The sequence below is a fragment of the Balaenoptera musculus genome, chromosome 5 (genome assembly GCF_009873245.2).
Source record: "Balaenoptera musculus isolate JJ_BM4_2016_0621 chromosome 5, mBalMus1.pri.v3, whole genome shotgun sequence".
Taxonomy (NCBI): Eukaryota; Metazoa; Chordata; class Mammalia; order Artiodactyla; family Balaenopteridae; genus Balaenoptera; species Balaenoptera musculus.
The window spans coordinates 76726496-76754339 of record NC_045789.1 but is presented as its reverse complement, the minus strand read 5'-3'; the positions used below and the strand labels follow the sequence as shown (position 1 = coordinate 76754339).

The 27844-nt window shown below is 39.1% G+C and overlaps 2 protein-coding genes across 5 annotated transcripts in view; both read right to left on the bottom strand.

Annotated features, from left to right (window-relative positions):
- TLR1 (toll like receptor 1) overlaps positions 1-27782 on the bottom strand; it is a 46353-nt gene extending 18571 nt beyond the window's left edge. Inside the window, exon 1 of one of the 2 annotated variants that reach the window (XM_036853149.1) lies at positions 27714-27782. The gene's annotated coding sequence lies outside the window, so the exon portion shown is untranslated. Of the gene's footprint in view, positions 1-27590; positions 27665-27713 lie in introns of those variants that run through there. The other variant, XM_036853148.1, reaches the window with a different exon arrangement.
- Positions 1422-27789, bottom strand: TLR6 (toll like receptor 6). Of its 3 annotated transcripts, XR_005020004.1 has the most exons (3): positions 18354-18426; positions 1705-4364; positions 1422-1595 (listed from the first exon to the last, which is right to left on the bottom strand). XR_005020004.1 is itself a non-coding variant. In XM_036853144.1 (2 exons), the coding sequence occupies exon 2, from the start codon at positions 4293-4295 to the stop codon at positions 1902-1904; it is 2394 nt and encodes a 797-aa protein (XP_036709039.1). In that variant the 5' UTR covers positions 4296-4364; positions 27714-27789; the 3' UTR covers positions 1422-1901. The 3 variants fall into 3 exon arrangements, 2 of the variants coding, with proteins under 2 accessions (XP_036709039.1, XP_036709038.1); XM_036853144.1 differs by lacking the exon at positions 18354-18426 and adding an exon at positions 27714-27789 and having other exon boundaries at positions 1422-4364; XM_036853143.1 differs by having other exon boundaries at positions 1422-4364.
- Positions 27790-27844: the final 55 nt, after the last annotated feature.

Sequence of the window (27844 nt, the reverse complement as noted above, 5' to 3'; positions counted from 1 at the left end):
TTTAGTGACAAGTCTCATTTTAGTAATTGCACCCCTATTTCAGGCATTGAAATGTCCAGGCCAGTCCAGTTTAACATCAGTCTCACACCTAATTCAAAATTCTGCTTGGCCCTGGCTCAGGCCTTTCTTGCAGTGAAGCGAGGAAGGAGTGTGGTCAATATCATCACTCCTCCTCCATCTTCTCTGCCTTCTCTATATTCTGGATGTTCCCAGGCCACTGCAAGTGAAGAGAGTATTAGAGAAAAAGGAGCAAGTCTCCCTGCAATTAACTATTGGATAAGGCAGGCAGGCCATCATGCCTCTGCCTCTGATTATGGCAGAGTCCAAATGTTGGCTCTTTCACAGGCTGCATCTGTGGGTCATTCAGAGGCCTTGGGGGGATCCCACATTGCACAGCTCTTTGATGCAAGTGGCACATTCTCTGGCTGACCTCTTGCAGCACCCCCCTGACCCCCCAAGTCATATGCCTCTTCTCCCTAACGCCTTGCCTCTTAGCAGTATTGTCCCTTTGCACAATAGGGCTGCCCTATTAGCTAAGTCGTATCATGACAACTCAAGCCCAGCTACCCTTCCCATGGTCATTATGGCCCACAGGAAATCCACAACAGTTCTGCCATGCCAAATAATGGAAGGGTAGGTTGCAATCACTGCTTCCTTTCTTTCCTCATCCTGCCATTTTGGGCTGCCCAAGCCACCCTCTTACCTCCTGAATTCTCCAGGTGAGGAGCACTCATCCATTCATTCAACAAATATTTATCAAGCACCTATATTTGCAAAGCATTGTTTGCCAATAGGTGACACTCATCCAGCTCTTCCAAGAGCTCTCACTCCATACTCTGTCTGCCACACTGGACCTGTGCATTCCTGTTACTCTGCAAGCTTTCAGGCTGGGAGTAGGATGTGAGGTTACTCTTCTCCTAAGCTTAGAGCCCATCTCGGTTGCCTTTGGGAGAAATCCAAAGCAATTTCCCCATAAGTCTAGAACCTCTACTTAATGACTCTCTAATCACTCTTTTGAAGCCAGTCTTCTGAAAATAAGTAATATGAGTTGATAGTTACTGATAGTTACTGACCTCTTTCTGCTATTTTTTAGTAATTCCAGCCTGGCTGTGTCTAATATCTGTTTAAAATGTGGTGATATTTACTGCCTTTTGTCAGCTTTGAGGCATTCGCCAAAATTCTAACACAACCAGATAACTCCTATTCAATCGGTTACAAATAAATTTGGCTCTCAGTTTCCTTGAAGCCAGTAGTAATCATGTCTCTGGCCTCAACAGCCTATGACTAAGACTCTATTTCCCTTTATATACATAGACTACCAATGCCATGAGTCGCTACTGATTAATTGCATATTTGTGTAGCAAAGTCAAACATTTTATAAACTATTACTCAGATGTGAAGAAAAAAAATAGTATCTTTATTTTCCATATCTGGTCTAATTTTTCCCCCAGCCCCAAAGTAGAGCAGGATAACAGAGCCGACCAGAGGCCGATGAGGATCCACAGGACACTCCAAGCACCACTGCATACAGTTCTGAGGTTGACTCTTTCCTTGCTGCCATGAAGTCTCATAAACTCGTGCTCACACAAAATCCTCTGGGGAAAGGAGAAGAGAGGGGAAAGGTCCTTGAACGACTGAGCATTTACTCAAAAGAGCTTGTTTCAATTTGAAACAGAATGGTTCAACCAGAAGAGACTGAGCTACCTGTCATCAGCAAGTTTGAGCACCACCACAGCCCCCAGTCTGGTTCCCAGTTCAGCTGAAACACAGTTGTCATTAAGTGTTTCCTGAATGCATGGAGATAATGAAGGCAGCATCCACAATAAATTGAAAGCACAGTGTCCATCAAAATCCAAGTTAATGATGGTTTCTTAAGTTGGACTTCTGATCTTTTTATTTTTTCAAGCTTTCACATCATCATTTTCAGTGACTAGTGTTAATTTAAGATTAAAAGCAGCTCTAATATTAGCCCAAAAAAGTCCATGTTTGCTCTTCTCCTTGGGCCATTCCAAATAAGTTCTCTGTGCCATGAGAGCCCTCAGCTTGTGATACTTGTCAGGAATGCTGTTCTGTGGAATGGGTTCCAGCAAGATCAGGATTAAGTTATTAGATCCTTCATGGAAGAGATTGTGGTGGGCAAAGTAGAGTTCATAATGGCACCACTCACTCTGGACAAAGTTGGGAGACAAAACAAAGATGGACTTGTAACTTTTCTCAATGCAGTTTATAATATTTTCCACGATGCTCTTGCCAGGAACAAAGTTTCTCTCATGGAGACAAATTCTTATATCTTCTTTTTCTAGACAAGGTACAAGTTCATTCTTCACCCAGGCAGAATCACGTTCACTGTATGAAATAAAAGCATGGAACTGGAGAGCTCTTTGTAGTTCTTCTAAGGGTACATTCCTAGCCCTGTGCCGGGTCTGGGTCCACTGACACACCATCCTGAGATACCAGGGCAGATCCAAGTAGATACAGAGGACAGTCACAGTAACAGCCAACACCAGCCCAGGGACCCCAATGGTGACAATCAGCAGAGCTGTGTTGCAGGATAATTGAGATACACGGAAGTCCTTTAGTGGGGTTCCCTTATAGCTTTCTGGATAATCACACTTATAAGAATCAGGCCAACCCTCTACCACTTCACTTGATACTTGGTCTACACTTTGGATAAAGTCTCTTAACTCACATGTACATTGGAATGGATTGTTCCCTGCTTTTAGGGACCTAATCTCCCGACAGCTCTGGAAGAAATCAGCTGATGGGTTGGAGATTGAATTATAGTCAATGATCAGTATGGAAAGGCTGCTAAAGGTACCACATCCAGGAAGGTGGGCTAAAGAATTGGAAGCAACATTGAGTTCTTGCAAAGTTTCTAGACTGGTGACATCTTTAGGGATGCTCCTTATTCTGTTATTGTGGAGATCAAGAACCTTGACCCTGGGAGGTAAACATCTGAAAACAAAGTCAGTAAGTATATTTGAAGATAAATTTAACACCACTATACTCCCAACCCAAGTGCAATTTCCATCATGTCTATCATATTCCAAAGAATTCCAGCTAACATCCAGTATTTCCAAAGACAGCATATCCTTAGTCATGAGACCTACTTTGAAAAGGTCTTTTAATTCATTCTTTTGTAGAATAAGTGTCTCCAATCTAGTTAAAGTGTGGCAATTTTGAAAAACACTATCTGTGAAAATATTCTGGGTGAAGTTCAAAAACGTAAATGTGCTTGGTTTCTGAGGACAAAGCATGTGTACAAAAGGTGTGTCTGATATGGTTAACATCGTAATAGTCATCTCAGAAAACACTGTGTATAATGCTGTCTGTGAAAAAATAAAAACTCTGTTTATAACATGTTCTATATTCAGTGCTTTCAATGTTGTTTCATGATAAGTAAAAACTTCTTCATTGATGCTTTCAACTATTGTTAAATTGTAAATATTGAGATATTCTACAGGTTTAGGCCAAAGGAATTGAAAAACTCCAACCAAACATTTCCAAGTTGTTTCCATATGGTTTAGGGTAAAATTCAGTAAGGTTGGCCCTCTAGTGAGTTCTGATAAAAATTTAGTTAAAACTTGACAGTTGTCATCATTCAATTTAATATTAGTCAGTTGTAACCACCCTAAACTATTCACTGATATGTTAACTTGGACAGAGAAGAAGCTATTTGGGTGAAAAACAAGGTGAAGTTCCTTTGTATTCAGAATTTGAAGACTTTCTTTCTCATTTTCTTTCACAAAATAACCTTCCAAATCCAGAAGGACGCAACTTAGGTGCAAGTGAGCAATTGGTAGTAGATCTAATTGCTGTAACTTTGTAGCACTTAATCCTAAGAAATTCAGTTGAGTCAAGCTGCCAAATTCCTTACAGATGGGCAGGGTATCAAAGTCATTGAATGAGAGGTCTAAATGCTTGAGACTTGTAGTGATCGGATGACAGGATATCTTCTGCAACCGATTGTGAGATAAATCCAAATATTCCAAATCCTGGTTGAACTTGAAAATACTAATATCAAGGCACTGGATTCTATTATGGGAAAGTCTCAAAACTTTCAGCCCTGAGAGAAAGCCGATGTCAGAGAGGTGAAGCTCAGATACGTAGTTTTGAGACATATCTAAGACTTCGGTTTTTGGTGACAGGTCTTTGGGAACATGAATAAGGCCTATTTTTGACATGTCCACCACGAATTCACTTTCATCAGAGAACTGGATTATGGTTCCAAATACTAATGTCAGGATGTAAACAAAATGAAGGTTTCTGACAGCAGATTCTTTGTCTTTGGTCATGATGTTGAAGTGGCTATCCCCTAGAGGGTTGTTGCTATTCTTCAGAACATCTTGATATGAATCCAAATTCTAGAAATATAATATACGTTAAGATGTATAAAGATCGGATGATTGCTCTCAAACCTCAGCTTACTAAACACAAACTCTCAGTGAGTTCTTCATTCATTATCAGAATCATTTCTGTCCCCATAATTTAATGTGTTATTTTTTCCAGTTATACAAGTTGCTTGTGCCAGGAAAGGCAATACAGACCTTGTTATCAAAGAATTGTGGTTGTGTGTTCTAACCTGTCTGGTGGCTCTCTGAGGGATCCACTCAGGAGCGTGCCTTTGTTTCATACCATCCAACTCAGAACTTTCCCAGGGCTGCAGCATCCTCCTGGACAGTGTTTCGAAAACCTTTAAAGGCACGAACACTAGCCACAGCCACCTGGAGCAAGGGATAAGAGATGGGGCAGGCAGCAGACACACCAAAAAGCCAGAGAAGAAGGAAGCTGGGAAAGGAGATACATGGGAGAAAAAAGGCTCTGGAAAGCTCCATGTATCCCAGGTAATCTAGAGGCCATACACATGCCCAGGGCTGGATGCATGCTTAGAGAAGACCTGAGAAAATCCTAAACATTCACCTCTGGTTGGCTTTTAGCCTCCGTGCAAGCAGAAAGTAAAAGCTAAGGCAGAGTTGTAAACAGCCTGGATAAGCACTGAAGAAATGCTTCAACACAGAGCCAATCTGCAAAGATCAGGTGTTTTTTGTTTTGTTTTGTTTTGTTTTTTTTCTCCAGATGTTTAAGAAAATCTCTGTCAAATCACTAGCTGACCACTAAGCCAATGGAACAGAGAATTCAATGGCCACACACAAGAAGGAATACAGTCTTTACAAAAATAGTTTAGAAACATCACTAAACAAATAAACAACCACACCCCACAGCAAGCAGCAACAACAAACGCTGGGAAAGAGAAGAATCTGAGTTACCACATCCTAATATTTCCAGAGTTACCACGTTATCATATTCAAAATGTCCGACTGAAGCAAAAGAACTATGAAGCATGCAGAGAAATAAAAAAGTATTGTTCATTCATAGGAAAAAAAATTAAAAGAACAAAGTTAGAGAATTGATGCTACCCAACTTCAAGTCTTACATAAAGCTACAGCAATCAAGACAGTGTGGTATTGGTGAAAGAATGGACAGATAGATCAACTGTCCAGCATAGTGAGCTCAAAAATAAACCCATCCAAATACAGTCAACTGATCCTTTACAAAGGAGCAAAGACAATTCAGTGAAGAAAAGATAGTCTTTTTAACAAATAGTGCTGGAAGAACTAGACATTCCACATGCAAAAAAAAAAAAAAAAAAAAAAGAAGGTCTAGCTCAAATTGGACCATAGACCTAAATGTAAAATACAAAACTATAAAACTTCTAGAGGTTAGTATAGGAGAAAATCTAGGTGACCTTGAATTTGGCAATGACTTTTAGACACAACATCAAAAGTACAATCCATGAAAGAAAAAAATGTTAAGTTGGACTTCATTAAAATTAAAATTTTCTGCTTTGCAATTAAGAAAATGAAGAGACAAGCCACAGACTGGGAGAAAATATTTGCAAAGCACATATCTGTTAAAGAACTTGTATCCAAAATAAATGAAGAACTCAAGCTCAACAGGAAAATAAACAACACAATTTAAAAATGGGCAAAAGATCTGAACAGATATTTCGCCAAAGAAGATATACAAATGGCAAATAACGACATGAGAAGAGACTCAATACCATGTGTCATTAGGGAATTGCAAATTAAAACAACGAGGAACTACTACATACCTGTTAGAGTGGCCAATCAATCCTGAAACAACATCAAATGTTGGTGAGGATATGGAGCAACTGGGACTTTCATTCATTATTGAAATTCAAAATAGTACAGATATTTTGGAAGACAGTCTGACAGTTTCTTACATAGCTAAACAGTCTTACCATATAAGCCAGCAATCACACTCCTAGATATTTACCCAAATGAACTGAAAATCTATGTCTACACAAAAACCTGCATGTGGATGTTGATAGAAGCTTTATTCATAACAGCCCCAAACTGAAAGCAACAAGATGTCTTTCAATAGGTAAAAAGATAAACAAGCTGTGGTACATCCATCCAATGGATTATTATTCAGCAATAAAAAGAAATGAGCTGTCAAGCCATGGAGGAACCAAAATGCAGATTGCTAAGTGAGGAAGCCAATCAGAAAAGGCTACCAACTGTATGATTCCAACTCTCTGACATTCTGGAAAAGGCAAAACTAAAGAGACATTAAAGATCAGTGGTTGACAGAGGCTGGGGGAGTAGGGGATGAATAGGCAGAGTATAGAGGACTTTTAGGGCACTGAAACTATTCCATGTGATATTGTAATGGTGGATATATGACCTTATGCATTTGTCAAACTTATAGAACTATGCAACACAAAGACTGAATCCTAATGTAAAGTATAGACTTTAGTTAATAATATAGCAATATTGGTTCATCAATTATAACACATATACCACACTAATGCAAAATGTTATAATAAGGAAAATTGTGTGCAGTGGAAAGGGAGTATATGGGAACTCTCCGGCCCATTTACTCAAATTTTCTGTAAACCGAAAACTGCTCTAAAAAATAAAGTCTATTTAAAAAAAAAAAAAAAAAAAAAGGAGAAGAAAAGTCAATAGAAATGGTCCCCGAGGAAGCACAGGCATTGACTTGCTAGACAAAGACTTTAAATCAACTGTCTTAAAAGCTAACTACATGACTATGGTCTCTTTTCATTGGACTCAGCATACTTTATTGCTCTTTCAAAGGGCAATCCTCTTATCCCCTCAAAATGTTTACCAGTCAGTCAGTTTGATCATCTAAAATTGTACAAAAGGGTACGCAAGGAGCTACTGCCAAAAACTACAAGATATTCTCAAGAGTCTACACCAGTATTCAGTTTGGTACTACGCTCAGCCATCTGCTGCAACCAGTGACCCCTCATGGGTGAAGGGTTAACAAACTCATTTCTCTCCTTCTCCATGGACTAATCTGATCTAACTCTTTTCTGGAAACCTGATACAGGGAGAATGTCAGCTGTGTTATCAGGAAGAATCACTTATGATAAAAATGACCATTGAGGGGCTTCCCTGGTGGCGCAGTGGTTAAGAATCCGCCTGCAAATGCAGGGAACATGGGTTCGATCCCTTGTCTGGGAAGATCCCACATGCCGTGGAGCAACTAAGCCCGTGCGCCACAACTACTGAGCCTGTGCTCTAGGGCCCGCGAGCCACAACTACCAAAGCCCACGCGCCTAGAGCCCGTGCTCCACAATAAGAGAAGCCACCGCAGTGAGAAGCCCACGCACCACAACAAAGAGTAGCCCAGCTCACCACAACTAGAGAAAGCCCGTGCACAGCAACAAAGACCCAACACAGCCAAAAACAAAAACAAATAAATAAATTTATTTAAAAAAAAATGACCATTGAACGGTAAATAGCATCCAGGCCGAAAGGACTGCGTATGAACTATAAATACCAAGAAGGAAACCTGAGCTCTATTTCCTCTCCTGTATCTTCCTGAGTAAACTGGGACCAAGTGTGGCCTACTAGGGCTTGTGCGTCTGAATGTTGAGATGAGCCTGAGAGGTCCTCCTGGTGGGCATTGCAGAACCACGCCAGCAGTAGGCTAGACCTTCAGATCCTCAACTCAATTTGGCCAAAACAACATGAGATGAAAAGGATGGGGAGGAAGGTGGTTGACAAGTCCCTGAGGCCTGGTTGGAAGGCCCATCTCCCTGTAGCTTGATGGCTAAATCTCTATGGCATATGACAGGGGATAAATCCTCTTGTGAGGGTAGATGAGGATAGGAATGAGGCCAAGTTTGTGTTACAAGGAAGAACTACTTATACTCTTTCCCTCCATGAATTGGACCTCAACAAAACCAGCTGTAGCTGGGCTGTAAGAGAGGATACTACCGTTCATGGAGCCATATGAGAACATATGATTAATACAGGCCAAGCCAGGCATTGATGACTAGCTGCGAGGTGGAAGCAGATTCACCAGCCCACAGACATCATGCTTGTGACTGAGACAAAGGGGTGAAAATAAAATTGTGCAAAAGGTCAAGCAAGAAGCCAGTCCCAGAAATTCAGACACACATTCGTGAGTCTATGCCACTCCAGCTCTGATCTGCACAGAAAAACATCTATGAGCCCCAGCAGGGAACAAAAGCTGGCCAGGACACACCAGGCTCCACAGCCACCTAATTCCCTCAGCAGCATCCTGAGAGCAGCAGTGGCAGCTGTGATGGCCACAGGGCAGCCTCCTGCACCTACATTGGAGTGTCCACACCACATCTGCCTGGAACCACCTATAGGCAGAGGTTAGAAGTGCTTCACAGACTGGCAAGGGTCCGTTGAGATAACACATATACTCTGCTCTTTCCAGTCACAGGATTTTTTTTTTAGTTGCAGGATCTCATTTTTGGACACAATTCCCATAAACATGGAAATATGTTTTTCCCATTCACATTAGACCAGAAGCAACAAATTCAGAGAGGCAGGATTCGGCACTTGATAATCTGAAATCATCAAGTTCCTACAGTTGACACACTGATAAAACTGGAGAAGATGGAGAAATATTAAAAAGTGCACTGAAGAAATCGGAAGGCACGTCAGGATAAAGCTGCTGCATGTAAGACAAAAGTCTTCCCAGAGCCCAGAAAGTCTCACTGTACTACAATGGATTACAAGACATTGCCTCTCATGACAATGATGCTGAGTGAATGAGAAAAGATTACCTGACTGAGAGGAGGAGGCAGGTGTATGCACCCACGGACTCAATATCTGCTTACCAAGACAAAGGGCTAGAACTTCGAGGCTTGCTCAACCCTACTTAGGATCTGATCTCCACAAAAAAGCATCTAGGAGGCCCCAGGGGACAAGAGCAGGCAACAGGGTCCTGTGTAGCAGGAATAATTGAGAACAGATTTTGACTACTTGTTGTTGTTCAGTTTTATTAACAAAAGGATCCACTGTTCATCACTTGAGGGCATACTGGAAACAGCAAAATAGTTAAGAGATGAATAGTTTCAATTAGTCATACTTTGGAAGAGTAAAAACTCTTCTGGGTTGGGGAAATTTCATTACAAAATGGCATATAGTAGTTAAAAGTCCCTCCCGGCTCCTCCAATACAGCATTTCCCAACTGCCCATCAAAACACCCAGAAAACACAGAAACTCTCAAAAACCCACCTTGCCACCAAAACCAAAGAAGGATGGAAAATTAATGGCCGGATCCAAAAGCATTTACACTCATGAAGAAATATCTGGAGCTGTATTAAGGAAAACCTGGCATACTCAAGCTTTGTTTCAGGAAAACAGATTCCCTTCTGAAAGGTAGGAAAGAATTTTGTCCCTCTACCTGTTTGTCTCTGATTCAAACACCAAGGATAAGTAACAACCAGGCAATTAAGTAGCATTTCTTTTACCCCAATGCTACTGATGTTAATGGGTCAGAATACTGAGTTTTCCCTCTGAAGACCACCACCCCCCAGCTCTCCAAGATTTCTACACCTAGTCAGTGATGGGCATTATCAGGTAAGAACTGAGCAAGAAGCACTATCACCACTCCTATTCAACACAGTACTGAAAGTCCTAGCCAGAGCAATTAGGCAAGAAAAAGAAATAAAGGTGTCCAAATTGGAAAAGAAGAAGTAAAATTATCTCTGTTTGCAAATGATATGATTTTATATGTAGAGAATCCTAAAGATTCCACCAAAAAAACTGTTAGAATAAACAAATTCAGTAAGTTTCAGGATACAAAACCAACATACAAAATTAGCTGTGTTTCTATGTGCTAACAAAAAACTATATGAAAAAGAAATAAAGAAAACAATCCCATTTACAAATGCAAGAAAAATAATAAAATACTTAAGAATAAATTTAACCAAGGAGGTGAAAGACCTCTACACTGAAAACTATAAGGAATTGATGAAAGAAATTGAAGAAGACACAAATAAATGGAAAGATATGCCATGTTCATGGATTAGAAGACTTAATATTGTTAAAATGTCCACACCACCCAAAGCCATCTATAGATTCAATGCAATCCCTAACAAATTCCAAAGGCATTTTCCACAGAAATGAAAAAAAAATCCTAAAATTCATATGGAGCCACAAAAGACCCTGACTAGCCAAAATAAGCCTGAGACAGAGCAAAGCTGGAGGCATCACACTTCCTGGTTTCAAACCATATTACAAAGCTATAGTAATCAAAACAGTATAAATTTAGCATAAAAACAGACACACAGACGAATGGAACAAAATCAAGAGCTGAGAACTAAGCTCACACATATATGGTCAACTAATATTTGGCAAGAGAGTCAAGAAGACTCAATGCAAAAAGGGCTGTCTCTCCAATAAATGGTGTTTGGAAAAGTGGATAAGCACATGCAAAAGAATGCAGTTGAACCCCTGTCTTACCCCACTCACAAAAATTTACTCCAAATGGATTAAAGACTTAACTGTAAGATCTGAAACCATAAAACTCCTAGAAAAACAAGTAGGAGAAAAGCTCCCTGACTGTGGTCTTGGAATGATTTTTTTTGGATCTGACACCAAAAACATAAGCAACAAATGCAAAAATAAATAAATGGAGCTACATCAAACTAAAAATCTTCTGCACAGCAACAGAAACAATCAACAAAATGAAAAATCAACCAACAGAATAGGAGAAAATATAAACCATTTTATCTGGTAAGGGGTTAATATCCAAAATATGTAAGGAACTCATACAACTCAATAGTGAAAACAAAACAAAAACTTAAATAATTTTATTTAAAAATGGGCAGAAGACCTAAATAGACAGTTTTTCCAAAGAAGATATACAGATGGCCAACAGGTACATGAAGAAATGCACAACATCACTAATCATCAGGGAAATGTAAATCAAAATCACAATGAGATATCACCTCACACCTGTTAGAATGGCTATTCTCAAAAAGACAAGAGATAACAAATGTTGGCAAGGATGTGGAGAAAAGGGAACCCTTGTGCACTGTTGGTGGGAATGTAAATTGGTGCAGCCACTATGGAAAACAGTATGGAGGTCCCTCAAAAAATCAAAAATAGAACTACCATGTGATCTAGCAATCCTACTTATGGGTATGTATCTGAAGGAAATGAAATAACTATCTCAAAGATAGTGCACCCCCATGTTCATTCCAGCATTATTCCCAATAGCCAAGACATGGAAACAACCTAAGTGTCTATCAGCGGGTGAACGGGTAAAGAAAATGTGGTGCAGACATACAGTGGAATATTATCCACCCATAAAAAGAAGGAAATACTGCCATTTGTGACAACATGAATGGAACTTGAGGGCATTATGCTAAGTGAAAGTAAGTCAGACAGAGAAAGACAAATACTGTATAATCTCACTTATATGTGGGATCTAAAAAAGCCAAACTCATAGAACAGAGAGTAGAAAGGTAGTGGCCAGGAAACAGAGGAAATGGGGAGATGTTAGTCAAAGGCTACAAGCTTCCAGATGTAAGGCGAATGGGTTCTAGGGATCCAATATGCAACCTGAGGACTACAGTTAACAATAATGTATAATATACTTGAAAATTGCTAAGAGAGTAGATCATACATATTATTACCACACACACACAAAAAGGTGTGTGTGATGGATGTGAATAACTAACCTTATTGTGGTAATCATTCTGCAATATATATGTATCAAATTGTCACACTGTAGACCTTAGACTTACACAGTGTTGTATGCCAATTATATCTCAATAACGCTGGAAAATAAAAAGAACTGGGCAAGAGGTAAGGAGGGATTTGAGGGGGTACATTTCATTCTGAGTGGTGTAAGACATACAACAATACTTGTAAATGGGGCAGAGATAAGAACTTTAGCAAGTGTATTCATCAGAAATTGCAGTTTGTATGTAAAATACTCCATTAGGTCAAAGTATCAGAGAATTGGGCAATGAGAATAAGAGAAGCTACTGTTTAATACTGGTTAAAACAAATAGCTCACAATGAAAATACAACAGATAAGAACACCTATGCAATGAATAACACTGCATCAAAATTTACAAAGTAACAATGCTGAAAACATAAGGAGACATTGATAATGAAAGTAATATATTTCTCTGGGTCACAGTTAGATCAAGTAGCAAAAAATAAACATATATGGAGGGTTTGAATAAAATAATTAATAAAGGATTTAATAGAGACATAAACTTTGACCCTACAAAAAGAGAATATTTTATATCTAAGTGCCAGGGTTCATGGAACATTTGCTAAAATTGTTTCTTAGGTCAAATAAATTTTAAACCAAATACCCCAAAGCAGAAATTCGTGAAGTCATATTTCTGACTACAAAATAAACTTTTAAGATCACTTTTAAAAATGTTCTAAATATGTTCTGGATCAAGAAAATCACATTTTCAATTATAAACATTAAAAATGATGAGAGGGCTTCCCTGGTGGCGCAGTGGTTGAGAATCTGCCTGCCAATGCAGGGGACATGGGTTTGAGCCCTGGTCTGGGAGGATCCCACATGCCGCAGAGCGACTAGGCCCGTGAGCCACAATTACTGAGCCTGCCCATCTGGAGCCTGTGCTCTGCAACAGGAGAGGCCGCGATAGTGAGAGGCCCGCGCATCGCGATGAGGAGTGGCCCCCGCTTGCCGCAACTAGAGAAAGCCCCTGCACAGAAACGACGACCCAACACAGCCATAAATAAATAAATAAATAAATAAATAAATAAACCCAAAAGTTTAAAAAAAAAAATGATGAGAGTCAACAGGGTGATATGCACATGCGCTAGCCACCGCCTCTTGCCCTAAATCCCCAAAATGATGAAATACACACACACACACACACACACACACACACACACACACACTTCAAAGCAGAAAGGGAAGTCTTTAGGGGAACTGAAACCAAGAGAAGTCTCTGAAATCCACAAGCAGATTGGACTACGATAGACAGAACAGTAGCCTCCCAGAGATGTCCACTTCCTAATCTCAGAACTTGGAAATATGCTGTTACATGGAAAAAGGGATTAAAAGTTGCAGGTAGAATTAAGATTGCTAATCAGCTGAACTTAAAAGTTACTCGGGCTTCCCTGGTGGCGCAGTGGTTGAGAATCTGCCTGCCAATGCAGGGGACACGGGTTCGAGCCCTGGTCTGGGAAGATCCCACATGCCACGGAGCAACTGGGCCCGTGAGCCACAATTGCTGAGCCTGTGCGTCTGGAGCCTGTGCTCCGCAACAAGAGAGGCCGCGATAGTGAGAGGCCCACGCACCGCGATGAAGAGTGGCCCCTGCTCGCCGCTGCTACAGAAAGCCCTCGCACAGAAACGAAGACCCAACACAGCCATAAATAAATAAAATAAAATAAATAATAATAATAAAAAAAGTTACTCAGGTGGGCCCAATGTAATCAAAGTATCCTTAAAAGTGGAAAAGGGAGGCAGAAGAGGTCAGAGTGATGTGATATGAGAAGGACGTGACCTTTCTTGAGGAAGAGGGCCATGAGCCAAGGTACACAAGCAGCCTCTAGAAGCTCAGAAAGGCAAGTAAGTGGATTCTCCCGTAGAGGCTCCAGAAGCAATGCAGCCTCGCCAACACCTTAAACCCAACAAGACCTATGTTGGACTACTAGCCTATGGAACTGTAAGATGATAAAGTGTGTTTTTTAAGCCACTAAGTTTGTGGTAATTTGTTACAGCAGCAATATAGAATTAATACAGACTAGTTTGGTCTACCCTTCCAACAAGCAGGCTGTGAAAACAGATCAACAAGCAGTTTTAACATGGAGCCTCAAGCACAATTTGGGTTGCACAAACAAGAAGCATGACACTTTTACAAAGCAAACACTGTGATAGAAAGGAACCAAACTCAAGATACAACAGACATTAACACCCAAGGAGACAGAGATAAAAGAGCAGAATAGGCATTTTAATAGATAGATATCCTCAGAGAGGTAAGATGCTGAAAAAGAATAGAGTAGGAATCATGAAAATTAAAAACTTAATAACTGAAATGGAAAACTCATTGGATGAGTTGGACTGCGGAGTGGCACTGCTAATGTGAGAATGAGTGAGATAGAAGACCAAGAAGAGGAATTTTCCCAAAATACAGTCCAAGAGGCCAAAGAGATTAAATATATGAAAGAAATGCTAAAAGATGTGGAAGACAGATCCACTGTATGAATTACTAAAGGATAGACTCTATCCTCTGAAAAAGAAACTGACTCAAAAAAAAAAAAATTGGGAATCAAGAAGGAATACTTTGCAAAGAAAGTAGAAAATTTATTGCTAAGTCCCAATAAGGATTGATGACAAAAATTTTAATAACAACCTGGAATTCAAATTGCCAATGATAACAAGGGAGTTAGTGGATAGTGGAGGGAGAGGGACAGAGCGGACTGAAAGCATGTAAAGATCCTTGCCTGACTGAGAAGAAGCTATAGATACCAATTAACTCAAGATTCTGTTAGAAAAATATAAGTTTAAGTATGTGTATTATAAAATTAAGAGTATGTATATGTATATTATTAAAATATAAGTAAAAGAGATAAATTCCAACTATTTGGTAGTAGGGAGAAGATCAGATTGAAGAAACCCTAATCAATCTTGCTCTGTGCTGAAGGGATAATACATAGTGATTAATTCGGATGTTTCTGGGATTTTAAGCATGACTTATTATTAGCAAATCTATGACAATAACACAGCAATGGATAAAAGGAAAAAAAAAAACACAGAAGAGCATCTCCATAGATGTTAAAAATTCACTTGATAAAATTCAGCATTCATCTTTGACTAAAAACATGTTAATTAAAGTATACATTTAAAAGATACTTTTAAAACTTGATAAAGAATATATCAAGTATCTGACTTAAACCAATATCCCACCCTCAAAGCATTTCCATGAAAGTCAATATCAAGGATGCCCACTATAATTTAACACTGTTTTAGAAGTTCTAGCCATTGTAAGTAAGGGGTGAAAATGAGAGACAGAAATATTGGAATGGAGGAAATAAAATTATCATTATTTTTAGATTATGTTATTGTCAATGTGGAAAATCCAAGAGAAGTAATTAAAAAACTGTTAGAACCAGTAAAAGAGTACAATAAAGGGGCCAGTACAAAAATATTTTTTTAAAAAGAAATCTGTCCAAAAATAGCAGGTTGTTCAAATAAATTATGGTATCTCCATATAATTAAATATTACTGTGTGGCCTTTAAAATAATGAAAATCTAATTCCATGGAATATTGCTCACTATATATATGTGACAAAAAGTAGCTTATTTATAAAATGTGCAGCAGTTAATATGTACACATGCATATGGAAAAATTAATAAGATACATACCAAGATATTAACAGTGATGATCTCTACCTGGTAAAATTTTAAGGGGAGGGGTTATTTTCCTTTTAGTTGTTAACTATATTTTTCAAATTTTGGACATTTAAAATTAAGTAGATCACGTGATTTGCTCAGAAAATTTATCCCCCCAAAATCAATAGTCAATAATATGAATAGGGCTTCCCTGGTGGCGCAGTGGTTGAGAATCTGCCTGCTAATGCAGGGGACACGGGTTCGAGCCCTGGTTCTGGGAGGATCCCACATGCCGCGGAGCAACTAGGCCCGTGAGCCACAACTACTGAGCCTGCGCGTCTGGAGCCTGTGCTCCGCAACGAGAGGCCGCGATAGTGAGAGGCCCGCGCATCGCAATGAAGAGTGGCCCCCGCTCGCCGCAACTAGAGAAAGCCCTCGCACAGAAACGAAGACCCAACACAGCCAAAAATAAAGAAATAAATAAATTATTTAAAAAAAAAAAATAATAATATGAATAACGTCCAGTCACACAAAAATCATATTAAATCAAAATAGTGTATAACATCTAAATGAAACTTGTGGTATTGGACTGAATCTCAACTTAGACAGACCTGCTGTAAACGTTACTTGAGTAACAAGGGGAGAAAGGATTTTAAGAGGGACCAGGTATTAGATTCTATTAAGAAATAAATGTTAATTTTTGATAATGTTATTCGGCTATGTTAGGAAAATGTACTTTTTTTAGAAATACAGAATGAAGTATTTAGAGATGAATCATTAGCACGCCTATAATTTAAGATATTTAAGTATAAAAAGATAAAGTGAATCAAATGGGAATTTTTTTCTTAAATATTTTTTAAAAGGCATGATTATTTTCACCTACCAAATTGGGAAAATTCAAAAATATAGTACCCAGTGTTGGCAGGTGGGACTAAAATAAGAACTCTCACTTACTGCTGGCAGGAATGAAAAATTAGTACAACCTTTGTGAAAGGCAATTTGGTCCCATGTATAAATTCCTTAAAAATATGCTTACCCTTATTTTAGCAATTCCACTTCTCAGAATTTTCTTCTAAAGGAATACACATAAAAATATTACTATGAGGTTGCTCATGAAGATGAAAAATTGAAAAAAATCATAATGACTAGTAGAGAAAATTGTTTAATCAGTTATGGTACACCCATACCGTGGAATAGCATGCAGCCTCAAATACTGCACTTTGGAAAAAAAAATTTCTACAATATAATGTTAAGTGAACAAAAGAATACAAAATCGTGTGTGCAGTAGGACTCTAGTTCTGTTAAATATGATTAAAAACTGACATGTACACAAAGCCTAGGGGAAAAAAAGAATGGAAAGAAATATACAAAATGCTAACAGTGGTTATCTCTAGATCTCTAACTCATAGATGAATTTATATTTCCAAAATTTCTAATTTTGAACATCTTTTATAAGTTGAAAGGCTTGTCTGGAAATATAGCTAATATAAAAGTATTCTATATTTAAAGAAATATAATACACTTGCATTTGTGTGGAGAGAGAGAGAGGGAGAACTTCTTCCACGTGATAGATGATTGACATCCGTGAATGAGAACCCACTCAGAGGTCTCTGGATGGTGTCTGTGTTCAGGGGACTGAAACTCAGCCACTACGTGGGAAAGTTGATCAGCTTCCTGTATATCACCCTGCCTCCAAAACACAAATATTCCTCCCCGATCATTTATATCGTCAAGCGTTTCCTAGTGTTTACATTTAAGCCAGGAGCTTCTCTATTTAAGAAAAAAAAAAAATATGGAGGGGGGGAAAAGGGAGACGAGAGAGCGGAAGATTACAGAGGTCACAACTTTTTTTTTTAAAGGAAGTGGAAGAGATAAAAGGTAAAAGGTGTTTTGTTTTTTTTTTTTCTTTAATGCATCAAATGAAAGGTGTGGGTGGGGGAGACAGATGGAAGAAGCTCTATATCAAGAAAGAAAATGATGGATAGGATCTATGAAAATAAAAACTACGAAACAGGAAAGACCGGAAAAACGTGCAATTCCATAATCAAATAAACAAATATGCAAGAGAAATACTGTTTTATTTTTCAAAGTTTAGGTGAGAAGGTTGAATAAGGCAAGTTCTGAGCCAGTCCCTGCCACTTCCTCCATTTAATAAATGTTTATTCAGAGTGTACTATGTGCCAGAACTGTCCAGTGCTGTGGATATAAATACGAATAGCACAGGCATAAGCCCTGCTTTCAAAAGCTTATAAATTAGTGACAGACACAAATAAACAATTATAGAACCATGTGACAGGAAGGATCAAACACTCATGTCTGTGGTAAAAATACATAACATGTGATAGGTGCCATATCAGCGGCACAAACTACTGTAAACCTTACTGAAAACAAGGAACTAGGGAAAGGTGAAAAAAAATGTAGTAGACAAAAACAGAAGAAAGAAATAACATCAGTTAGTTTTTTCCTTAACTATGACAAGTGCTAGTTATTTTTATATCTTTCAAGATAGCTATATCTTTATCTTTCTTGTATAATAAGAAGAACGCTTGCAACATTTAAAAAAAAAACAAACCTTAAAATCATTTTGCAAAAACTTAAAAGAAACTTTACCTATTTCCTATACAATCGTTAGCATTTTCTTGCTTATCTGAAGTAATTATTCCATAATTTGAAAAAGCCACAAAAGGCTTCTTACTTACCAAGATTTCTTTCTCAGAAGAAGAGAAAGTAACTTCTAAACGCACGGAAAAATAAGTGCTTGACAAAATGCGAGTCCTTAGTTCAAGTAAAGCAATACCATAAAAACGGTTTGCGCCATCTGTCGGACATTACTGGAATTACCCCTGCACACGAATTTCCCCCTCAAAGGCCCTGAGCAAAGCATGTGGTCAGTAGCTTTTTCTGGGCTACAGATTAAAACAGTAATCAAATTTTTTAATTCATATGATCACGCAGCTTATGACAATTTCAGTGTGAAGAAAAATGTTTTTCTAAGGTGATATTTATGTGTAAAAGTTTTCAGCCTGAATGTTAAATTGTCACCACAATGGAAAGTTATTGAACTTTGCCTGTTTTATCACCATTTTTAATATTTCCAATAAAATTGCAACTACCATGATCAATCAGCTTTGAAGCATTATTTTATCTGGACGGGATACTTTAAAATAAAATGAACTTAGGTTCAAGAACTGGTTTTCAAAAAATCAACTTTTAAGGAAAGTTTAGTAGTTACCACACCTGGGGGAAATTACATCCTGTTTCTCCATGTTCTGACCAACATTTGGTATTGTTAGATGTTTTCATTTTCAATTCTAAAATAATAAATACCACTGAGATCCTGCAAGACTAATTAAAAATCAATTTTCTAAAGGCCATTTAGAATAATTTTAGAACAATATCAACAAAGGTTGATGATACAAAAAGAGGATGTCTGATTAACCAGATACTTCAGGCAGCCAGGATACCCTGTTCCCAAGACTTTCCCTTAACTGAGGTTCTGTAAAGAACTGAACATATGAGTTAAATAATCATTCTATAACTAATCCCACTGTTTGGCATTATTTCATCGTTAAAAAAACAAGTTAAGACTGTACAGTCTGACCCACGACAAATTTGGACATCAGGGTTAGAATCACTTCTGCTTTCAGGTGGAAGGAAAGGCCAACTTCTTACTATTCATTCTTACTCATCAAACATAACGGGAAGCCTTCACAGGCCTGGGGAGGGTCAACAAGGAGTGGCTGGATCTCTGCTGAATGAACAGAGGAGACAGCTAGAGTGGAGTGGGTGCCTGTGACCCTGGGAAGCCAGCTTTGTGAAACAGGCAGAGGAGAAAGGAACCAGCTATGGGTTTGAGGGAATTTCAAACAACACTGAGCCAAAGTCTTTAAGAAATAAGCACACATACATCGCTGCAGATTTGGTCACATCACACAGTGACAAAATGTTTATGAGCATTTGGTCACAAACGCTCATTAGGGTATTGCATAATAATGCTGGTTTTCGGGAACAAAGAGGCTATTCTTGTTGAGGCTGTTAGAATTCTGAGAAATGTCTTTAAGGAGATGACAAAACCCACAAAAATCAGATAATGTGCAAGATGGCATGGCAGTGGAACAAACAAACAGACAGTGCTGGGCAGAAGTCCTCCAAATGCCATGTCCTAGCTGTATGGCCTTGGGCAAGTGGCTTAACCTCAAAGACTCCATTTATTCATCCACAAAATGGGAGTGCTTGTGACTTTTTGGGGAAGATAATAAATAAAAAGTGTCTGTGATTTCCATAGAAGACAAGTCATTATAGTAAGGAGTTTTAGAATTCTATGCAAGCCTCACATTTTTTCTGCTGAGGTGGAAAGACTATTAAATGAAGAAAAGCAAAGGGCAGAAGAGTATGGAGAGTGTTTCAGCATTTGCATAAAATCCGGTCCCTCAGACATCTGCACAGGTTATCTTCTTGCCAGGAGTAAGGCACACACAGAGGAGAGACACACACACACACACAGAGAAAGGAACAGGCCAGGTGAAAACAGAGACAGAGATCGGAATTCTGCAGCTGCAAGCCAAGGAATGCCTGGAATCACCAGTAGCTGGCAGCCCTGCCAGCACCTTGATTTTGGACTTCCGGCCTCCAAAAGTGTAAGAGAATAAATTTCTCTTGTTTTAAGCCACCTGATTTGTGGGAATTTGTCATGGCAGCCACAGGCATCTAACACAAGGGTCTACATACTTGTGCTGATATCTGCATAAAAGTCTTTTTTTCTGAGGGGATACTTAAGAAACTGTGAGCCGAAGAACCAAGGGAGGGAGATATTTTTACTCATCATTTTATGCTCTTTTGTCCTGTTTGATTTTTTTTTACTATGTACATGCATTACTTTTATTTTTAAAAAATAATATAGCATTATAGTGGGATAAGTAAAATAGTCTAAAGCCAGCAAATATACTGTCTCCATACAAACAGAAGCAAGACCTTACTTTAATGATTTTTGTTCTTTAAAAAAACTTCTCTTTCCCTGGAAAATCAATTAAAAAATATCAATTGCCTACCAACAGCTTTGAAACAAGTTATATAAAAATGATCAGCATCATAAAATATACAAACCCCTAGAAATGAAATTGATAACTTATATATTAAATATTAATATTAAAACCAAAATCTTCTGCTGAATTAAAAAGAAAAAACAAAACACATTCCAGAAGACACTTGTAACACATATAACCACAAAAGGATTAATATCTGAAATATATAAAGAATTCCTACAAATCACTAATAAAATGGCTAACAAACCCAATGGGGGGGAGTAGGAATTAGCAAAGGATATAATCAAATGGATAACAGGATAACATTAAGACAACCAGGAGACACCATTGTACACCCCTGGGATGGACAAAAATTAAAACATCTAATGATACCAAGTGTTGGTCACAATGTGAGGAAACAGGACCTCTTATACATGTCCAGAGATTCTGACTTAAATAGTCCAGGATGGGGCCAGACATCAGTATTATTTTGAAAGCTCTTCAGGTGATTCCACTCCAACCCAGTGAGGATCAGGGCGCCCTGAGACCTAAACACCATCCTGAACACCGCGCCCTCTAGTGGTCCCTAGTGGTCTCCAGTGGTCCCTCTTTTCCTCACACCTCAGGGCCTGGAGGTGATATAGGTTTCCCTGACTCTCACTGCTACTTCCAGATCACTGTTCTTCCCTTCAACCCTTGAAACCTACCCCTCCTGGTTGCAGTCATCCACAGGCCCATCACTCCCTCATTCATTGAGTATTTTTGCACCATTCACTGTCTGAGTCCAACACCACCGCTGTCATAATTCTAGCGATTTCAGGAGCTATGTAGACATTCTTTCATTCCCCTGGCTTCTTAGTTCTTTGATATTCTCTCTTCTAACGAGCTTGCCCTGAAACCTACCTCAGCCATGCATTCCCTTATTGTACCCTACATATTATTATTACCAATGGCTGTGCTCTCTCCATAACCTCTCTTGCCAGCATCCCGCTTTTCAACTAGCGCCTCTAACTCTTTCTCTCGGATGCCAACAATTCCCCAGTCCCACTGCACTGGACTGAAAGATCATGGTCCACCCTTTTAATCATCTCTCTGAATTCACCCTCAGCTACCTTACTCCTCTCTCCTCAACCCAGGTTAAATCCAACTCGCCACTGGACTATACTGAGCCTGACCAGCTGAACATAGTTGGAGAAACTACACACCCGTGCTGACTGTCTCACTTGAAATTCATGACTGGGTCCCAACCTCAAGAGGGAGAAGCGATCCTACTATCCTTTTTGCTCCCCTTCCCTAGCCCATTCACTCTCACTGTCTTACACATCCTCCTCTTATGCTTCCAACACCTCCTTTCCTTCCTCACTTTCAGCTGCTGATGCTTCATTTTTCAGGAAGAAAATAAATGCAGCCAGAAGAGCATTTCCACATCTTCCCTCCAAAATTCTACTAGTGCCTACTTGTCCCTGTTCTATCTGTGCTTTCCTCTGTTCTCCTGAATGAACTCTCTGTGTCGAGCCAATTCCTCCCCATTAAGCACTGAACCTCACTCCTGCTTATCTACTCAAGGAAATCCCTTTACAATTATCCTCTCTACGTTGCATCATCATTTTTTTGCTCTAATGTATGATTCCAATTAGCATATAATGCTACAATTTCTCTCATAGTAAAAAACAAAACCCTCCTCTGAACCCACAACCTCTTCCTCTCTGCTCTTCTTTACACCAGAAATCCTTGAAAAAGTTGTTTTACTCACTATCTCCAATTATTCTCTTCCCATCTTCTCAAACCCTCTCTCTCTCTCTCTCTCTCTCTCTCTCTATATATATATATATATTCTTTTTCATATTCTTTTCCATTATGGTTTATTACAGGATAATGAATACAGTTCCTGTGCTATACAGTAGGACTTGTTGTTTACCTATTTTATATAAGTAGTTTGTATCTGCTAATCCCAAACTCCTAATTTATCCCTCCCCCACCCCCTTTCCCCTTTGGTAACATAAATTTGTTTTCTATGTCTGTGAGTCTGTTTCTGTTTCATAAATAAGTTCATTTGTATCATATTTTAGATGCCACATATAAGTGATATCATATGGTATCTGTCTTTCTCTTTCTAACTTACTTCACTTAGTATGACAGTCTCTAGGTCCATCCACCATCTACCTCAAATCCCAAACCTGTCCCTTCTGCATCCTTCCTCATCTCAGTAAATGATACTTCTATTCTTGCAGGCTAAATTCCTTGGAGTAATTTGAGACTTCTTTCTTTCGCTCAAACTCCACACCCAATCCATGAGCAAATTTTGTTGAGTTTTTCTTTAAAATATATCCACAGGCAAAACCCCTCTCATGCCCTCCACCACTCCCACGTGGCCAAATCATCAACTCCCTCACGTGGGTAACTGCAGTGGACTCCTAATTGGTCTATCGGGCTCTACCTTTCCCTCCACCCCCCCAACCCCATCCCAACCCAATTAAAATCATGGCACACTCCTACTCAAAAGCTGTAAGGATTCCCTTGCCGCTCAAAGCATAAGCCAAATCCCTACCATGGTTTGCAAGGCACTGCCTGGTCTGCCCCATCTCTCAGTCTTCAGTGCCTCTGTGGCCTCATCTCCTTCCACTCTGCCCCATCCTCCCTCTGCTCCAGCCACACTGGCCATCTTACCATTCTGTGAGCGCACCAAGCATGCTCCCACACTGCTCCTGCCGTTCCCCCTGCCTGAAACTGTCCCCACATATCACCGTTGTTCACTCCCTCACTTCCTTAAAGTCTACACTGAAGTGCCGCTTTATCTGCAGGGCCTTCCCTGACTACAGTTCCTCCCGCCCATCATTCCCTAGACCCTATAGACTCTATATTCTGCTTTATTCCACCACCTGGCACATTATCTAGTTAGGGTCTATCTGCCTTGCGACAGAATATAAGTTCTTGGAGGGCAGAACTTTGCTCTGCTCCTTATTTCATCCCTAGTACCTAGATCAGTTTTAGGTACATAGCGCACTCTCAAAAAATTTTTGTTTAATGAATGGTTGGGACCACAGTGTAGAACGATTTCATAATATCTAGTGACGGTAAACTGGCTATTCCATTTCTAGCCTGGGATACAAGAAAACATATACAAAGTTGACCATTGCAGCTCTATATGCAATATAGTATGTAGCACTATATTGGCATTCAGCACATGTAACAACATGTAATAGTGAAACATGAAACACACTAAATGTCCATTGTGTGGGGAATGGATAAATTGTGGCACATTCATACAATGGAATCCCATGAAGACTTAAAAATGCATGTACTGGAGCAACATGTATGAATATGAATGATTCTCAAAAATATAATGTTGAGTAAACAAGTGTACACGATGTTATTTATAACATTTTAAAACACTGAAAAACAATTTTATATAGTGTTAATGAATGAGGATATGTGCAGTCAAATGTAATAGAACTACGCGTGGGAAGGATGCACGACAACCTCAGGACACTCGTTACCGTTACCTCTGGAGAAGGTGGAGACTAGGAGGAACAGGGTTTCAAACATATCTGTAACTTTTTTCTTTTTAAAAGAAGGTTCTAAAATAAATGTGGCAAAAAATAAAATTTGTTAAATCTACATATTGTCATACCATTCTCTACTTTTCTTCACACACATAAGTATTTGTCATATTGTTCCCAACCTGGGTTCTTGGACTCTTTAATCAATAGAAATTGCTAAGAGGCCAGACGAGGAATTCAGGCAAGGCTTTATGGGGACTCGTGCTGCAGCACGAGGGATTGAAAACAAGTAACAGGTGCCCTTGCTCGATCCCCATGGTGGGTGAGCTGGTCCCTTAAATGGGGTGAGGGTAAGGGCAGATTGGTGCGTTGGGCTGGAGGGTGGCTTAGGTCATTTGCCCACCCCCTTGGTGGTGCTGCATGCAGGGATCATGCTCAGGACCCTGCTTTTGCTCCTGGCACTTCAGAAGTGGCAGTTGGGTTTCGGCTTTTTTGTATCTTATTGTTCATATTTTGCCCCAACTGCACATGCATGCAGCTGTCTTTAGTCCCTCATAGTTTCTTTGTATTCTGTTGCTTGAGGAGACGTGTGTCCAGGTGCAAGCAGTGCAGTAAAGGGTCCCAGGTCCCAGGTCCCAGCCTGTCTCAATATTATTCTCTAGTTTTCTATATATTTTAACTACTCCTGAGTTTTTTAAATAAAAATTGCTTACATTGCCAAAAATTAAAATTTTGAAATAAACTCAGCAACATTTGAGTAAAAGGGCATAATTAGCAGTTGGCAACAAAACTTGTTGCTTGATTGATAGTCTTTTATTGTAAAGGTACAGTTTGGGTCAAAGGAGAAAAGAAAACTGGATAAACCTATCTAAGGAGACAAAAGACCTGTACTCCTAAAACTATAAAACTGATGAAAGAAATCGAAGATGACACAAACAGATAGAAAGATATACCATGTTGTATATACCATTGATTGGAAGAATCAATATTGTCAAAATGACTATACTATCCACGGCAATCTACAGATTCAGTGTTATCCCTATCAAATTACCAATGGCATTTTTCACAGATCTGGAACAAAAAAAATCTTAAAATTTGTATGGAGACACAAAAGGCCCTGAATAGCCAAAGCAATTTTGAGAAAGAAAAACAGAGCTGGAGGAATCTGGCTCCCTGACTTCAGACTATACTACAAAGCTACAGTCATCAAAACAGTATGGTACTGGCACAAAAACAGAAATATACATCAATGGAACAGGATAGAAAGCCCATAAATAAACCCACTCACTTATGGCCAATGAATCTACAACAAAGGAGGTAAGACTATACAATGGAGGAAAGACAGTCTCTTCAATAAATGGTGCTGGGAAAACTGAACAGCTACATGTAAAATAAAAAAAGAAATTAGAACATTCTTTAACACCATACACAAAAATAAACTCAAAATGGATTAAAGACCTAAATGTAAGGCCAGATACTATAAAACTCTTAGAGGAAAACATAGGCAGAACACTCTTTGACATAAATCGCAGCTATATCTTTTTCAAGCCATCTCCTAGAGTAATGGAAATAAAAACAAAAATAAACAAATGGGAACTAGTTAAACTCAAAAGCTTTTGCACAGCAAAGGAAACCATAAACAAAACGAAAAGACAACCCACAGAATGGGAGAAAATATGTGCAAATGATACAACCAACAAGCGACTAGTCTCCAAAATTTACAAACAGCTCATGTGCCTCAATATCAAAAAAACAAACAACCCAGTCAAAAAATTAGCAGAAGACCTAAATAGACATTTCTCCAAAGAAGACATACAGATGACCAAGAGGCACATGAAAAGATGCTCAACATCACTAATTATTAGAGAAATGCAAATCAGAACTACAATGAGATATCACCTCACACCAGTCAGAATGGTGTTAAAAATCTAAAGATAATAAATGTTTGAGAGGGTGTGGATAAAAGGGAACCCTTCTACACTGTTAGTGGGAATGTAAATTGGTGCAGCCACTATGGAAAACAGTATGGAGGTTCCTTAAAAAACTAAAAATAGAGTTACCATATGATCCCACAATCCCATTCCTTTGCATATATCCATAGAAAACTCTAATTCAAAAAAAATACATGCACCCCAATGTTCATAGCAACATTATTTGCAAGAGCCAAGACATGGAAACAACCCAAATGCCCATCAACAGATGAATGCATAAAGAAGATGTGGTACATATATACAATGGAATATTACTCAGCCATTAAAAAGAATGAAATAATGCCATTTGCAGCAACATGGATGGGCCTGGAGATTATCATACTAAGTGAAGTAAGAGAAAGACAAATATGATATCGCTTATATATGGAATCTTAAAAAAAAATGATACAAGTGAAGTTATTTACAAAACAGAAACAGACTCACAGACTTAGAGAACGAACTTATGGTTACCAGGGGGAAGAGTGGTGGGAGATAGATTAGGAGTTTGGAATTGACATGTACACACTGCTATATTTAAAATAGATAACCATCAAGGACCTACTGTACAGCACAGGGAACTCTGCTCAATATTCTGTAATAACCTAAATGGGAAAACAATTTGCAAAAGAATAGATACATGTATATGCACAACTGAAACTAACACAACATTGTTAATCAACTGTACTCCAATATAAAATTTAACTTTAAATTTAAATTTAAAAACAAGGGGAGGAATGCCTGATTGGGTTGTTGCCTTTCAGCAGGGCAAGGAGGGGCAGGTGTGGCAAAGGTATTTGCTATGCCCTAGGCAGGCACAGAAGTCACAGGCAATGGTGTTTGTGTCTGTGGTACACCAAAACACACCTGTCACACCTGGAATACAATTTGCTAACACTCACAATGGCAGAACTCAGAAAGAATCACTGTTTTTAAAATTAAATTTTCCCTAAACTTTATACAAAAAATTACAATACATATACATATTCACAAGAATAGGTTTATACTATATATACACTTTTGTAAGCTTCCCTTGCTCTCAACTTAATATTCGGCTATGGCCCGCCTTCCTTCCATATCAACAAATTGGACGTACAGTTATAATTAATGACTACAGCATATCCGATTGTTTGAAGTTACCATAGTTTACTTCACCAGTCTTTTTACTGGGGGACAGATTATTTCCGCGTTATTTTCCCCGGCATAAACAACCACAATAAACATCCTTGGACATACATATTTGCACATTTGACTGTTTACTTAGTACAATTCGCAGATGTGGGATTCCTGGGCCAAAGCTAATACATTTGAATTTTGATCCACATTTCTAAACTGACCTTCTAGAAAGTATTTTTATTCGGTTGATTGGTTTTAAATCAAATTACACTCCCACAAACAGGGTAAGACAAAGCTGTTTAAAGCACCACCAGGGGATCGCAAACTCTTACTGAACTTGAGCGGCCCCTTCTCGGTGAAACTGCGGGGTTTCCTGGGCGCTTTTAAAGGAAGGAAAGGGATCCGGAGAACCCCGAGTCCCGCCCTGGGTGGGGGTGGGCGCCCCTCCAGCTCACCCGGAGGCACAAAGCCGGAAAAGCCAAGTTCCCCAAGGTTGGTCGGAAGCGCGGCCGCGACCCCCGCAGCCTGAGGAAGGAGGTGCCCGGGGCTTCCGCAGCGCTCTGGGCGGGGGCGGGGTCACGGGGGG

Coding starts and splice junctions, on each gene's coding strand:
- TLR6 (XM_036853144.1), bottom strand. CDS start 4,295: ATGACCAAAGACAAAGAATCTGCTGTCAGAAACCTTCATTTTGTTTAC.